The following is a 16,123-nucleotide window of genomic DNA, read 5'->3' on the forward strand; positions in this document are numbered from 1 at the left end:
GGAACCGGGGATTGAACTCAGGCCCTTGTGCTTGCCAGGCAAGCACTTTTTCCACTGAGCCATCTCCCCGGCCTCATTCACTCCACTTTTGAAGTCAGTTCTGGGCCAATCTCTACCAGTATATAGTGCTCAGAGGAGACACCATTGACCTCTTCTGAGATAGGTATGCCTAAAAGTGGTGCTTACTCTGATTGTGAGCAGGTTCTGTTGAGACTTGGTGTATTTACAGTGTATATGTCTTCAAGTAGTTTTTCTTTTTTATTATACACACTTTTTTCTAAAATTATCTATTCATACTTTGGAAAAAGTCACCCAGTACTAATGAGACAATATCTAACAAAGACATTGCTCACCATCGTTTTAGTATTAGCCTAAATACATGTCAAGGGGCCAATTCTCAGATGCACAGCAAACTAGTGGTGTGAAATGCTCACATTTGTGACAGTCAAATACTCCTTTTAGAGGGAGATGTAAACAGCTCCCAGAACCGAATCTGCCTTTTTCTGGGTGAAGAGCCGAGATGTTCATGGGAAGGCGTGGGAGGCTGACCCCGATCCTGTGACCCCAAAGCACACTGCCTGTGAACTACACTGCACAGATCAGACCTGTAGTGAGTCCCCTGTGTTCAGCCTCCTGCATGCCACCACGCCCAGCCAGCACAGCGCTCCATTCCCCGCGTCTACCTTTTTGGTAGTTGGACCCTGGCCAGGTTTCCTTTATTTTTCTCATCAGTTTTCTAACACATAATAAAAGACCTGTTTTTATCTTTTAAGTTATTCCCTGGAGCAAATAAGCACAAGTTAGAGGACCTTCTCCCGCCAGCCTGCTTACTGCAGAGCTCCGCTGTGGGCCTGGTGCTCTGGCTGTGCGCCCACCTGGTGCTCAGCTGTCCACCCGCCAAGGCTGCCGCCTGCTCTGTTACAAGAGAAACTGTTTAGTGTAAAGCATTTTTGAAATCTCTTCAAACTGATTACTGCACAAGTGTGAAGTAATTAAAATAAAACTGTTCTTATGTCAGTTCTTTGGTAACATTTACATTTTAATTCGGGGAGAAAAGCTATTTCCAGTGAGGGCTGGTAGTGCATGCCTGTCATCCCAGCACTTGGAAGGCTGAGCCGGGAGGAGTGCTGTGAGTTGGAGGACAGCCTGGGCTACATAGTAAGATCCTGTCTCAGTACCTCCTCCCAAAAAAGAAAAAATGATTTCCATAGTGATTTATGAAAGTATTTGCTTTTTCTTTAAAAATTTTTTTGTGTTTAGTGCAGGGTCTCACTACACAGATCAGACTTGTGATTCTCCTGTTTTCAGCCTCCCAAGTGCTGGGGTTACAGGCATCGGCCACCATGCCCAGCCAGCACGGGACGCCATTTCCCATGTCTGCCTAAGCAGGTGCTTTACTCTGCTGAGCTATCTGGGCGGCCCTTGCCTTTTTATTTTGAGGTAGGGTCTCAGTTTCCCAGGCTGGGCTTGAACTTGAGATCCTCCTGCTTCAGCCTCTGAGTGAACCATTCTGTTCAGCCCATCTCCCATAGTGCCCCGCCTATCTGCCTGAAAGCCTGCAATCCTATGGCTTTTAGTGTGTTCAGCTGCTCATGTGACTTTCTCCACCCACAGACCTATGGCCACCAGTCCCAGTCACTTTGTACCCTACACAGCTGTTTGGATCTGGATCTAGTTTCTGCCCCTGCTGCAGTTTTAGACTAGATTCTGGGGGTGGGGTGGGGGGTGGGTGATAGCTCAGTAGAATAAGCGCTTGCCTGGCAAGTGTAAAGATCTGAGGTCAATCCCCTGTTCTTCCACAAAAGACTAGATCCTGACAAGTCACAAGGCTGGGTTCAAATTAGCCGTGTTCCTGCCTCAGTCTCTTGTGGCGATTGCTGAGAGATGAAGCTGCTGTCCCTTTGCCCTCCTGTGCTCCAGCAGCTTTCCCTCTAGCTTCTGCCCACTTGGCGTCCTGAATAGAACTGAATAATCACACACACACACACACACACACACACACACACACACACACCCGGCCACCCCTCTAGGGATCCCCTACCCAGCCTCTTGGTACAGAGATCTCACCAAGGGTGCTGCTTCTGTGGCCAGGAGGGGGCGGGGGACTCCCTGTGTCCCTCAGCCCAAAAGCTGACCTGCCCCTCCCCTGCCCCCGGTGGCCCACGCTGGGGTGGAACTTGGAGTCTTGGCTCCCAGAATGGTGGGACTGCAGGTGTGCAGGTCACCCAGCCCACTCTTGAGTGCGCTCAGGGCTTCTGTGCAGAAGGCTTCCACAGACCCCACGAGGTCAACTCGGCCAGGGAGGAGTAGTGGTTGGCGGAGCAGTTTGTTCCCTGGGAGCGACTCCAGCATCCACTCTCATTTGCATAGGTGGCACATAATGTGGCCACAGTCTGATGTGTCAGTGACCTGTGCAGACAACTGGGGAGAGCTGCCAGGGCTGCGGGAGAATTGAGAAGACTGGAAGGGTCCATGGGATGCAGCCTGGTCCACTTTGGGTCAGAGAGGTCTTGCATTCCCCACCTCACTTTATGGTGGCCTGTCCCTGGCAGCCTGCCCTCGAGTTCCATTATTTTCTATTTCATGTGGGGTTTGGTTTTTGCCACATGCAGTGCTCCCCACCTGGGCCTTGAGCTCGTCTCCTCAGTTTGAGCTGTGCCTTGAGAGCGGGCTGTGGCTGGAGCCAGGGGACTGGAGGTGTAGGGGACGCCTCGGATCCAAAGCTTTGGTTCCAACACTCAGCTGTGCGGTGTCTGAAAGCCACTTCATTAAATTTTGCATGGAATCAAAATAGAAATCATGTCTTTGGGACAAAACCCACAGAGCCGGAGCCAGGCACTGAGTGAGCCAGCAGTGCCTTGCTGTGGTGACAGTGACAGTGGCAGGGACTGAGGCAGGCCAGCGCCTGCTGGGCAGTCCCTTCCCTTGTCCTCGTCACTCACATCTGACCTTCCTGCCCATGTGCCATGGGCCTGGAGCAGTTAGGAAGAAGCCCCTCAGTGCATGTGCTTAAGAGCCCCGTCAAGGGGCAGTTTTATTTATTTTTTTCCATAATTTTATTGATAAACAAATAGCAATGAGACAGTTTCAAATCAAATTGGTAGGACAGTTTCAATAATTAACACATCGCATACATTCTTCCCAGTGGTTAATTGCTGTACAAGATGCGGACATGATATCCTATCAACAAACACCATTAGAACAAATCTCTCTACTCATTAAGAGAATGTAACTATATATCTATCCTAACCACCTTGAATACACAGATACAAAATACACATTCATCTGTATCCCCTTTTTCTGTTAAGTTCCATTATTTGAATATTATAGGTGTGTTAACTAAGCAAAATAATCTAAAAGAGTCCAGTAGCCCATAAAGTATTGGGTCTTCTGCTTCACTGGCAATGTCAGAAATTGTTGACCTGAGTCCCCCACAGCTCAACATAACAGCATGGCTTTACTTCTTATATATCATTTTTAAGGGGGCAGTTTTAGATGCTGGAGTGTAAAGATGCAGTGTGTTCAGCATGGGGTGTCTGAGCTCAGCTGCCACATGTGCTTGGGAGGGCAAAGTGCTACCATGGAAGAGGTGCTACAAAGGGCCTTAACCCCTGGACTCCAGAGGCTGAGGCACCAAGATTGCCACAAGTTCGAAGCCAGTCTGAGTTACAGAGTGAGGATTATCCTCAGCTCGTAACCCTAGTGGAGCAACACAGAGAAGTCAGGTGGAGGGGGGGGATTCATTTCAGGAGAGGACAGTTGTGAGAAGAGCGCACGTGTGCAGAAGGCTGATTATGAGCTGGGATGGAGGGACGTAGCCCTCCATTCTAACCAAGGGACGCCACGCTGGCAGTGAACACAAAGGGGGGTGTCGTCATCTGGGAAGGCTTCCTGGTGGTGGTGGCATTGAGCAGGGCCTGGAATGATGAGTGGGAATTTGTCCCATCCGCTCCCCTCCTGACCGTCTGTACCGGGTCCGAGCTCAACTTGGTCCTCTCTGTCAAGGGCTCCTCAGACACTAAGCTCACCGATGACAATGCTCTGTCCAGGCACCGGGGACATCTAATTGCTGCTCTGGGAGCCCAACGTCATCCATAAGCGCTCAGATGGCCACCTCTTCTCAAACTCTAGGCCCAGACAGAGATCGCACCAGTCCTGTCCCCACTAAGGGCCACCACCTGATCCCCATGCCAGAGAGGGACCAGGTCACCATCTGTGCCTGGCCTGGGCTCACCCTCAGTTCTCAGTGGTCGCTGTGTCACTGTGAGGGGCAGGAGGTCTTTCTTCTTGCTGCTGCAGAGAGCTCCCCACTGCACAAACATCTGGACCCACATTGACGGCACTTCCGTTTTTAGATTTAAGAATAATCCAATTAAAGGGAGTGAGGAGCTCCATTTTATTTACTCGATAAACCAGCCTTGCCTGGGGAATGGACGCACTACTATGATTTCCATGTCTAATGTGCGATCTCAAGCAGCCCAGCTGGCCTATTTATTAGGCTTTCTCAGACGGGCTCTAGCTATACAGCCCAGGCTGACTCCAGCCCTTGGCAATCCTCCTGCCTCAGCCTCCTGAGTGCTAGAATTACATGTGTGTGCCACCATGCGCAGCTGTTCCTTCTTGGAGTTCCAGCTCTTGTAGCTTACAAGTGGACTGGCCAGGACTTGAATCTGAATCTTTCCTACCCCTCTGCACTCCCTGCCTTCTGGGGATTTGATTAAGGGCTGGGACCATGGTTGTATCCTTTTTTTTTTAATTTTTATTTATTTTATTTATTTATTTTGTGTGTGTGTGTGGCCAGCTCAGCCCACCAGGGGGCGGGGCTGGCTGGCATGTGGTGCTGGGGGATGGAACCGTGGTCCCTGTGCTTTGCTAAGCTTGTTCTAAGTAGATGCTTTAGACCACTGAGCCATCTCACCAGCCCCATGGTTGTATCTTTTCAACCTGGCATTCCACAGCTTTCTTTCCAACCAACACCTTCCTGAGCCTTTCCTGTGGATGGAGTAGCCAGCTCGGTTATGTTCTCCTGGCCCTTCCTTGCTAAGTGTCCTTCCCCCAGGATAAGATTAGATGACAATCGCAGGGGTCTGTGCTTGCTAATTTCATTTTCTGAGTCTGAAGTGATGGGGCCTCTTGAGCTCATTATGCTGACTTCAATTCAATAACAAGTGTCCCAGTGTGCGGCTCCAGTGCTGCCTGCTCTGTGCCTGGTGGGTCCCAGCGGCAGGCTCCTGGCCTGAACCTGGGTCATTACTGGTCAGCGGAGACCACGAGTGCTGACACTGACCTTGACCCCAGGCTGGTAGACCCCAGAGAGCTTGGCCTGCATCTTTGCAGTCTAACTCAACTAGCTGTTGGCTGTCTGTCCTGCCGGCCTGTGGGCGGTGCCTTCTTCCATCACTCACCATAGGCCTGCCAGTTTTCAGGGTAGAGTGTCTGGGCTACCACTCAGGTAGGGCGAGTTTATAGGCTGGAGCAGCGGAGTGGTCACTGTGGGGGGCTTGGCGGGGATTTCTACAGCACAGCTTTAACAGTGCAACCAGGGTCCACCAGCCCCACACCGGCAAGGTTGCCACGTCAGGGCTCAACAGTGCACAACAGTGCCCCAGAGGTCACTTCCAGGACACAGACCTCTCCTGTCTCAGTAGGGTGGCTCTCAGGGAGAAGAGCCCCACTGCTCTTTGCAGCTCTGATCTGAAGGAGGCAGGGTCTTGAAATGTTTTTAAAATGTTTTTTTATTTTATTTTATTTTATTTTATTTATTTATTTATATGTGTGTGTGGCCAGCTCAGCCCACCAGGGAGCGGGCTGGCTGGCATGTGGTGCTGGGGGATGGAACCACGATCCCTGTGCTTTGCTAAGCTTGTTCTAAGTAGGTGCTTTAGACCACTGAGCCATCTCACCAGCCCAAATGTTGTTAAACTTTAAAATTTCTGCCAGGTGTGGTGGCACACACCTGTAATCCCAGGACTCTGAAGGCTGAGGCAAGAGGATTGCCACAAGTTTGAGGCCAGCTTGGGCTACATAGTGAGTTCAGGGGCAACCTGAACTACACAGTAAGTCCCTGTCTCAAACAAAAACAAACAAACAAAAAAACTTCAACATTTCCTTTTGATCCTCTGGGACAGGGTCTCACTATGTAGCCTGGGCTGGCCTCACACTCGCAGTGACACCCCTGCCTCAGCCTCCTGAGTGCTGGGATCACAGGTGTGCACCGCCAGGCCGGGTGACTGCTATCTGTTCCTTCCCTGTGCTCACAAGGGTCCTCATGTGTCCCTGTGCTGCACCTTGCTTGCTGGGTTGTCCCTGTACTTTCAGGCTCTGACATCTGCTCTTGGAACCCTAGGCCTACGGTGTCCCCTATCTCTCCACATTCTGCAAAAACTTCGGGTTCTTCCAGAGCTGCTCCTCTTCCAGGAAGCCTCCCTAATTGCTCCTAAATACGTCTATCCGTATCCTTGACACCCCAGCTTCTTGAGTCACACTCTGAGCAACTTCCAGGTCAGTAGTACCTTTCTTGGTAGCAGAGGGGGACTTTGGGTGTCCCTGTGCCACAGTAGGTACAGCCTCCACTGCACGTGCGCCCCTAGGACAGTCTTTTCACTGAGCATGAACCAAATGGGACTAGGTCTTCACTGCGCTGGCCCCCTGAACCACCATGGGGGTGTGATTTTCCTGCTCAGGTACCATGTGGCAGCTGGGACCTTGCTCCTCCCCGGCCAGCGTGTTGGGGGACGCTGCACTCATTCTTCACGTGACCGAGCAGAGGGTCCAAGAGGTCGAGGGCCTGCCGTGGTGCACAGAGCTCGGAGTGCACTTTTCCTGAGCCGCTGGTCTCTGCAGACTTGTGGATCCTTGCACTGGCCCGGGTTGCCTGTCAATGATCTCTATCTGTCAGGTGCCGGCTGATGATGCCAGACGTGGCATTTTGGGGACATCGAGTGTACGTGTGTGTGGGGAGACAGTTCAGTGACAGTTGTGAGCACAAGCCGAAAACTCAGTGTCTGGTGTGTGACAGACCTCGACCCTCCCGTCTTTGGCTGGGTGACATGGGACCTTGGTTTCTCCACATGGAAGGAACGGTCTCTTCCTTCCGTGTCCCCAGAAAAACTGCTGGCCCTGCTTTGCGGAGGCTGCCAGCATGTGAGCACCCTTCAGTTTGGCAGGAAAGCCTGTTCTAGTTGGCAGGAAGTCCCCGCCTTTCCAGGCCAAGGTGGCTGGCTGTGCACCTCAAATTATCTGGAAGGTCAGCGGGAGGCAGTTCCGCTGAACTGCAGGTTCAGTGGAACCTGGCCTTGCGGTGTGACCTGGCCAGCCCTCTCTGCGACTCTGGCAATCTATCTTTTGTATTTTTTTTATATTACTGTGGATCAGGTTTCAGACTTCCCTTGTCAAAGAGTCTCACTAATTTGCCCAGGTTGGGCTTGAATCTGCAAGCCTCCTGCCTCAGCCTCCCAGAGGGCTGGGATGATTGGCCCAGCTTTAGCTAGTCCACCTTTAGGATGAAGCCAGAGGACTGCATGCTGTAGCTAAAGCCTGACGGTCAGTGTGGCTGCTGGTCAGGCCTGGGACGGCAGGGGCGGCCCTGGGCTATTGGCACCACAGTGGGTTGAGAGGGCTTGGCCTGGCCAGGGGCTCCCAGGAGCACTACTGCTGCTGGGTAGAGGGCAGGAGCCAGGCTGGGGTGGGCAGTGCGACCCGCTCTCCCGCAGACAGGGCCCTGGGGCCTGAGCTCATCAGCTAAGCAGGTAATTATGTGCACGCTTTGTTCTGGCACAAAAGAGCTCTCAGAAAACTTCCAAGAGGCGCTGCTTCCTGGCTGATTTGATTTTTCAGAGCTGGAGTGTGAAAGTCAAGCTGAACCTGCCTGATTGTGCCCGCGAAGGCGATTCTGAGAGGCCGCTCTTGGAAGGAAATCAGGACAATTAGCTCTGGGCTTCAGGGAGGGGGGTGTGCAGGCTCACAGTGGCAAATGTCAGCCCGTTCCCAGGGGAACCAGAGCAGGAGTGGGAGAGAGCAGGGTGTCCGCTGCCTCTGTAAGCGGGGAGACGAGGGTGGGAGCTTGCTTGAGTGAGCCCCAGGAAGCCCCAGGGCTTGGGTCTCAGTTTCCCTGTCAAATGAGCAAGCGGAGCCCTGTGCCTGGGGCTGCTGGTCCCGCTGGTCTGCCTTCTTGTTTTCTCTCTCAAGAGAGGAAAATATTTCCGGTTCTGTGCGTTTCGAGCTTCCACGGCTGAGAGATGAAAATTCCGATCTCAGCCTTGTCTCTTGGCAGAGCTGTGACTTAAGGGTGCTGTTTCTTCAGGCTTCAAGTTAACTTTCTGACCAGATCAAAGGTGCCAACCCCTGACCTGTCTGGCACTGGGGAAGTGGTATATGTTCACTATCCTTCCTGAGACATCGGGATGCAGGGGTCCACATAGATTCTGCTCGTAATCACCCGTGTGCATGTGCTTGAAGGCATGGGGGACTATTTTGTACTCTTTTTTTTTTTGTCTTTTTGAGACAGTTTCATTATGTAGTCAGACTGGCCTTGAACTCACTATGTAGCTCATTCTGACCTCACACTTCCAGTGATGCTCCTGCCTCAGCCTCTTGATCCTGGCATTATAGGTATGCACCACCACACCTGGCTCATGTTCTGTTTATCTTAAAGGGAAACATCATTGTTAGAGCAGAGCATGGGGGCACTGGGGTCCGAGACACCAGGTACGACAGTCACTGCATTCTTCAGTGGACGTATTTGCGGGTAGTTTTGGTGCTCATACCACTTCCTTATTGTATCTGGAGGATTAAACTCAGGATGCCCAGAGCAGGGGCTGGTAGGAAGCATGAGGACATTCTAGCACTTGGCATTCTGGGCACCACTACCACTGCTGTCACTATGACTCCATGGCTTAGGGTCCCACTGGGAAGCCCAGGTGGGCTGGCAGGCAATGTGGGTAGAGTCATGGGTGCAGAGATGCCCACAGCCGGACACCAGGCATTGGTGTCTGATTTGTCTGCGCTGGAGCCACCCCAGTGATTAAATAGTTTGGGAGCCATCCTGGATAGGAGCAATGGAGCCTTAGGGCTCCTTAGGGTGCCGGGTGGGGCAGATGTGCATGTGGCCAGGGAGCCTTCCCTGTCACGATTCAACGAGCCCATGGCAGATACCCCATTTAGCAGCTGGGCTCAGCGCCTCCTCTGTCCTTGCTCTGTGGGCTGTGACACTGCTGGGCCGTTTGAGCCAGGCAGTCCCAGATAGGCTGCAGTCCCAGATAGGCTGCCACACTCTGTCTGATGCTTGGCAGCAGCCTGTGTAGCTTTTGAGCCCTGCCCATACAGAGGGGCCCCTGCACAGCTCAGCTGCTTTAACTTGGCCCTGGTGAGACACTTGGGGCTCCCCTGGCACTAAATCCTGGGGGCTCTCCTTTCTCTAATGTGTCTCACGGCCGAGGGGCTGGGCTGCCCCGTGTGGCCTCTCTGGGACTGGCCTCTGGCACAGGGAGAACCTGGAGTGAAGTGCAGGGGACACGCTGAGCCCACAGTTAGCCAGGACCAGCTGCTTCTGAGGTTGCAGCCACCCACGGTGGACACAAGGTGACACATGTCATCACACTGGCAGGAGGCAATGCAGTCAGCAAGCTCTGTACAGAAGATGCATGAAATCAAATAATAGCACATGCTGGTGAGGTGTGGGTTGAAAGGAGTCCTCCTATGTCGTTGGGGGGAATGTAAACAAGTAGTCACCGAGACCAGTGAGGAGACTCCTCAAAAAAATGGAATCTAGATATTCCCTTGGACTCTGCTATTCTCTTTCTAGATTTCTTCCCCTAAAGAGTTAAAGACACCATAACTCAGGGATCTGTGCATACCCATGCTTAGAGCAGAACTGCCCATGTAGCTGCATCTCGGAGCAGCGTGTAGTCTCATCGACAGATGAATGGAGAAAGACAGTGTGGCATTCACACACTTCAGAGTACTACTATGCTGAAAAGAAGGATAAGCTGGAGGCATGTGTGGGAAAACAGAAGCCCCTTGAGACTACGATGCTACATGAAATAAATCCGACATGCAAGCTTCAGTGTTGCTTGGTTTCCCTTATGTAAAGAATGTAAAATCAGATAAAGAGCAAAATAAAACCTAGCTGCTAGAAAAGAGGGAGATGGGCCCTCCACATGAGCAGGGAAGAGGATGGGGCTTCTGGCAGTCTGTGGTCAGTGGCTGTGTTGGGTTTGCTGGGGAGGCCTGGGTTTAAGGAGGTGCACAGCCTTCTGCTCAGCGTTTGACCCAGGGGAGGGGGCAGATCTGGGCTCAGGGCCCAGGGGATGCAGCAGCCACCCCTAGGACACAGCAGCTGCAGCCGCTGGGTGGCCTTGGGGGTCTGGAGGTGCTTGGGTCCTCGACTTGGTGGCTGTGGGGCAGATAGAGGGACAGATGCCTCTCCAGTGCCAGCCTCCCCGAGGGCCCCGCAGGGCACGCATCTTTCTGTCTTGATGTCTTTCTGATACAGCCGGAGGGACGGGCCCATTTCCTGTTCAGAGCCAGTGCTTATTTCACACTTCATGTAATTGATTAAAATGACTGCTGAATTAACGGGGCCTTCAGCGCCCGCCACTGCAGCAGAGCCCAGAGCCACACGGTCAGCTGCGGGCTGGTAGGAACCTTGGCGGTGGGGTTGTGCTAGCCCTGCTCCCTGCTGCCCTACACCACTGCCCCCAGGTGCCTGCATCCTGGGAGCACACTGGCATCTGGGGCTGGGGGACACATTCCTGGGGGCTGGGAGATGTGACACCACGGCTGTTGGCTGCCACCTGCACTAGTCATTCAGTCTCCTCTAAGCCCCCAGATGGCCCTGGAGGTCACCTGTGATCCCATTTTACTTCTGGAGAAACTGAGGCCTGGCTGTGCCTAAGGGAGAGGGGCCAGAGTGGGGCCAGGGCCCAGCCCATGCCCTGGTTGCTGTCGCGTTCCTGTCACTCAGATGCTACGTTGGGAGCAGCCCAATGTTGTCACCTCTAGCTGGATGCTGAGAGGTGGCAGCCAGCTCGTCCATGCAAGCTCCTCTGAGAGGTTTACACTTGCCAGGCTGGGGACTGGGACATGGGTGGCCGCTCACCCCACAGGGAACTGGGTGAACGTGTCACCTTGGCAGTGACAGGCTGCATCACCTTGCTGGGCCAGTGTTGGCCTGACACAAATTCCTCAGGAACAGGAAGGAGCTGTGCTGCCTGGAGCTGTCTGATGCCCACAGCGACACTGGCAGGGGCGGGCACGGCCCCGAGCACTCTGGTCCATGTCACCTTCCAACCTCCTTTGCTTCAGGCCTCTTCCTCTGCCTCCCTTGTTTTTAAATTTTAAACATTTATTTATTTATTTATTTATTTATTTATTTATTTATTTGGTACAGGGTCTTGCTACGCAGTTCAGACTCAGTGATTCTCCTAGCTCAGCCTCCCTGCTGGGATTACGTGCACCACCATGCCTGGATCCGGGTCCTTGAGCTTTCCAGGCAGGTGCTTAGACTGCTGAGCTATCTCCTGGCCCCTGCCTCTCTTGTTTACAGGAAGCCCCTGCACCAAACCCAGCCTGATTTGCCTGATTTGCCTCACATAGGTCTGGTCCGGAACCTGCTCCATAGAGAGTGCTCAGTAAAGTGTGGTTAGATCAGAATAAGAAAGGTTGAGTGCCTGACTGCGATCCCAGCACTCAGGAGGCTGAGGCAGGAAGATTGCAAGTTGGAGCCCAGGCTGGGCAACTTAGACATTTATGGAAACCCTGTCTCCATTTAAAAAAAAAAAAAAAAAAAAAAAGGATGACTTCATTCATATGCATATGAACCAGGGATCATTATTTTCCTGACATTAGAAGGGCTAGACCAGGCAATGCAGTTTTTATTCTTGCTTAGTAGAGTACATTTCAGGTTAGAAAAATCCCATCTTTTTCTTTATTTCTTTTTTTTTTATTTCTTTTTTTTTTTTTTTTGCAGAACCGGGGATTGAACTCAGGCCCTTGCTCTTACCAGGGAAGTGCTTATTCCACTGAGCCATCTCCCCGGCCCCTTTTTCTTTATTTCTTTTTAAAATTTAAAACATTTTTCTGGGGCTGGGGAGATGGCTCAGTGGAATAAGTGCTTCCCTGGCAAGCACAAGGGCCTGAGTTCAATCCCTGGTTCCGGAAAAAAAAAAAAAATGTCTTAGTCCCTGTTTGTGGAGCATAGTGATTACATCCACCGCAGCGAGGCGCCGCCTAGCATGTCCCAGTTCTTGTCTGTTGCCCTGCAAGTCCCTCTCTGCCTCCTCTGGTTCTCAGGCCCTTTCCGTTCACTGAGGGGCAGTGGGATGGGGGACTTCCTGGAGAGGAGCCGCGGGAGTGCACAGGGCTCAGGGACACAGCAGCGAGCCAGCAGCCCCCACAGGGTGTCAGCCGGCGTGGAGATCAGCCGCAGACCAGCGTCTCTGCTCCCCTCTGGACACTGTTTCCACTCCTCTCTGATTTTCTTTGGTACCCGGAACTGAACTCAGGACCCCATGCTTGTCAGGCAGGCACTGTGCCGCTAGGCCACATCCCTGGCTTCAGCTCTGATTTGCAATGCCTGGGTTACCTCCACGGTGCCCGATGTGAGTAGGGCCCTGCTGAGTGAGATTGGCCTGAAATCCCGGCTGCAGCCAGCCCAGCCCACCTACACCTGGGGTCCTTATCGGAGCCCATATGGGCTGAGTCCCTTCCTGGGAGCGCTGTTCCTGGGGCGTCTGTTTCCTGCGGCCCATAGTGAGCACCCTGTTTGCTCAGCTCCAGGGTGCTTCCTTTTAGGAAATATCCCCCCTTACTTTTCTTTGTTGTGTCCACAGGGAGCCCCATCCTCTTCCCTGTGCCTACCTCGACGCTCCCGCATGAAGCCAGCATCTTCCTCTCCACAGCAAGTGCCTTCCCCAGGAGCAAGTGGTCGGCTGTCTTCTCGGTAGGGCTCCCCAAGTCCCTGGGCTCTGTGGCAGTTTTGTTCTAGTTCCCAATGGAAGACGAACTGGCCCTTCACAGAGAAGAGATTTATCGTCAGTGCTGTGCCTAGAAGTTCCGGCCTCTGATCTGATGGCAGATGCTCCAAAGCGGCTTCTTGCTGCATCTGTTCAATCTCAGATGTCTTCAATTTAAAGCATCTTCACACCAAAAGCTGGCTCTGGTGGCACATACCTGTGATCCTAGCACTCGGGAGGCTGAGGCAGGAGGATCTCTTGGAGTTCAAGGACAGTCTGGGATAGACACATAGTGAGACTGTCTCAACAAGACGAAACAAAACAAAAAACTTCATACCATGAGAGCTTGTTTGGAAGCCCTAGCAGGGGAGCGCAGCTACTGGTAAACCCTTGACCAAGGGGCAGTCCTTATCTGTCAGGAGTGGTTATCCTCTTCGACCAAGCACACAGCTTTGGGAGGGATGCACATGGAGCGCTGAGGGAGGAAGGGGACACCCGCCTAGCCAGCCAGATCAGCCGAATCAACCCTGATGATCAGTGGGGTGACAGATGTTGCAGCCAGGTCGCCCTCACATCTAAAAGCTTCACACTAGGGCTGGTGAGTAAGCTCGGTGGAGTAAGTGCCTGCTTAGAGCTGCATAGTGAGACCCTGTAGCAAACCAAATACATTAAAAAAAAAAAAACCAAAAAAAAAAAAAAACCTTCTCCTTCTCCTTCTCCTTCTCCTTCTCCTTCTCCTTCTCCTTCTCCTTCTCCTCCTTCTCCTTCTCCTCCTCCTCCTCCTTCTTCATCATCGTGTCTTTTATTTACTTATTTAGTACTGGAAATTTTTTATTTTTTATTTTATGGAAGGGTCTACAGGATGTTCAGGGTCTCACTACTAGATTGGACTCATAGTGATCCACCTGTTTACAGCCTCCCAAGAGCGGGGATTACAGGCATGTGCCACCACGCCCAGTCTCAAAATCTTTTTTAAAAAAAATTTATTTGGTACAGGGTCTCGCCACACAGTTCAGGCTCATAGTGATCCTTCTGCCTCAGCTGGCATGGCATGCAGTACTGGGGATCGAACCCAGGTCCTTGAGCTACCTCGGAGCTATCTCCCCAGCCTCACAGGTACCCTTTCAGAACCAGGAATTGAACTCAGGCCCTTGCGCTTGCCAGGCAAGCACTTATTCTACTGAGCCATCTCCCCGACCTGGTACTGGCAAGTGAACTCAGGACTTTGCACTTGCCAGGCAGGCGCTGTGCCACTGAGCTCTGTCTCCAGCCTCTCCTTCTCTCCTTACGTCTGCCATCATGTACTCGCCTGCCATCCTGCAGTCTGAACGTCCCTCAGTGCCCAGTGCATGCGACCCTATACCAGGCTCATCCATGCAAGGGATCCTGACCTCCAGCAAAGAGCAGGTTCTCCACAGCACCCCTATTTCATCTAGTACTTAGTGAACAATACCATTTTAGTTGCTGGTCACTTGTGTGCTCTCTCTCTGTTTTTTAGGGATAGGGTCTCAGTAGGTAGCTGGCCTCAGACTGGCCCATGCTGGTCTCAGATGCATGGAGATTCTCCTGCCTCAGCCTTTGGAGTGCTGAGATTACAGGTGAGTAGTACCACTGCCTAGCCAGTGTGACTGTTGCTGTGGAGACAGTGAATGATGACAGGGACTTCAAGAAGGAAGGGTAAGGGGCCAGGGAGACAGCTCAGTAGAATTAGCGCTTGCCTGGCAAGCACAGGGTCCTGAGTTCAATCCCCGGTCCCTCAAAAAAAAAAAAAAAATTACAAGAAAGAAAGAAAGAAGAAAAGGTAGTAGGGTAGGTGGGGGGTTGGGAGTTTTGATGCTCTCGGAGGTGGCCACATGCAAAGTCTGCTTTCCTGGTCACCTGGGGCCCCTGCCTTCTTGGACCTCCCTTTGGATATAGTTGTGAAGTCACCAGAAGGGCCCTCATGAAGTCCCTGAGCTGGCTGTGAACCTTGACCTGAGCTGGACATGGACAACCAGGGAGGTGCACTTCACTTGCTCCATTCCCAAGGGAGAGGGAGGCCTGGCCACTGAGTGTGGTGGGTCCCACCTGACTCCCCTCTCCTGCTCTGCGACCCAGCAAGCACTACCATGGGAGAAGCCGAGGCCGGCCTGCCAGTGGGCCCAGCTCAGACTTCCTGCTTTAGGGAGCACCTGGGACAGCCCAGACTCTGTTCTGCACCACCAGACCCTCGGGATGCTGCCTGCCCTGCCGATGCCCCCTCCCAGGCTTCTCTCGTCCTCCTGAGGTGAGCCTGGGTGTGGTTTTCAGGCTGAGCAGGAGGCTGGAGCCTGAGAATAGAAATCTATCAGCGTGTGGAGCCTGGCATGGGCCCCCGGAAGTGACCATCTCTCCATCTGGGAAGGGGCCCTTGGTTAGTGGCTGCCAGTGGCTGGCTTCCGGATGACAGCAAGTAGCCTCCCTAGCCTGGGCTGGGATGGGGTTTCTCTGGTAAGTCCCTGGTGCTGGGGGTGGGATGTGAGGGCAGCGCGAGTGAGGAGAAAGGAGGTGAAAGAGACTCCTGGCCGCACTTACCTCTCACCCTTGGCACCTGGGGCCACCTGGGGCCTCTGCTGGGAGCTGTCTCCACACACAGCCTGGGCCCATTGTGCCCCCAGCCCCTTCCCCACTGCGGAGAGGAGCCACCTTGTCTGGTGCCGCCAGGGCTCTCTAAGAGGCCTGCAGGGCACACACCTGATCAGGAACCAGACACCAGGATGCAGGCACAGCCAGGCCGAGACCTCAGGCACGGGGAGGCGGCGTCCTTCTGCAGCTGGGAGCAAGGCACCATCAGCAGCCTGCAACCCTGTACCTGGGCGGGGATGTGGGAGAGGCGTCCCTCTTGCCTGGAGCACACATCTGCAGGATACCCTGGGCCCAGGCATTGTCTGCAGCACCTCCACGGCCTCCTGGGAGCCTCTCCTGTAGGGAAAGAGGGGGCAGGCTGGCCAGGGCTGGGAAGCCACGGAACAGGGCCTGTGGGCTGTGTCCTCTACAGCCTGCCACATCCCTGGCCACACCTAGCCTCGCCCACCCCTTCTTGCTGGTTTGTGCTGCTTCTGTGGCTGTGAAAAAGGGGCTTATGGGGCTGGGGTGATGGCTCAGTAGAATAAGTGCTTCCATGGCAAGCGCAACGGCCTCAGTTCAATCCC

The 16,123-nt window shown here is 53.2% G+C and overlaps 1 protein-coding gene across 1 annotated transcript in view; it reads left to right on the forward strand.

Annotated features, from left to right (window-relative positions):
- Rrm2 (ribonucleotide reductase regulatory subunit M2) overlaps window positions 1-16,123 on the forward strand; it is a 123,129-nt gene that overhangs the window by 5,361 nt on the left and 101,645 nt on the right. Inside the window, exons 7-9 of the mRNA XM_004642344.2 lie at window positions 8,654-8,706; window positions 12,608-12,750; window positions 12,831-12,940. Coding sequence (XP_004642401.1) covers window positions 8,654-8,706; window positions 12,608-12,750; window positions 12,831-12,940 — 306 coding nt within the window. The remainder of the gene's footprint in view (window positions 1-8,653; window positions 8,707-12,607; window positions 12,751-12,830; window positions 12,941-16,123) is intronic.

The sequence above is a fragment of the Octodon degus genome, unplaced genomic scaffold (genome assembly GCF_000260255.1).
Source record: "Octodon degus isolate 3935 unplaced genomic scaffold, OctDeg1.0 scaffold00151, whole genome shotgun sequence".
NCBI lineage: Eukaryota > Metazoa > Chordata > Mammalia > Rodentia > Octodontidae > Octodon > Octodon degus.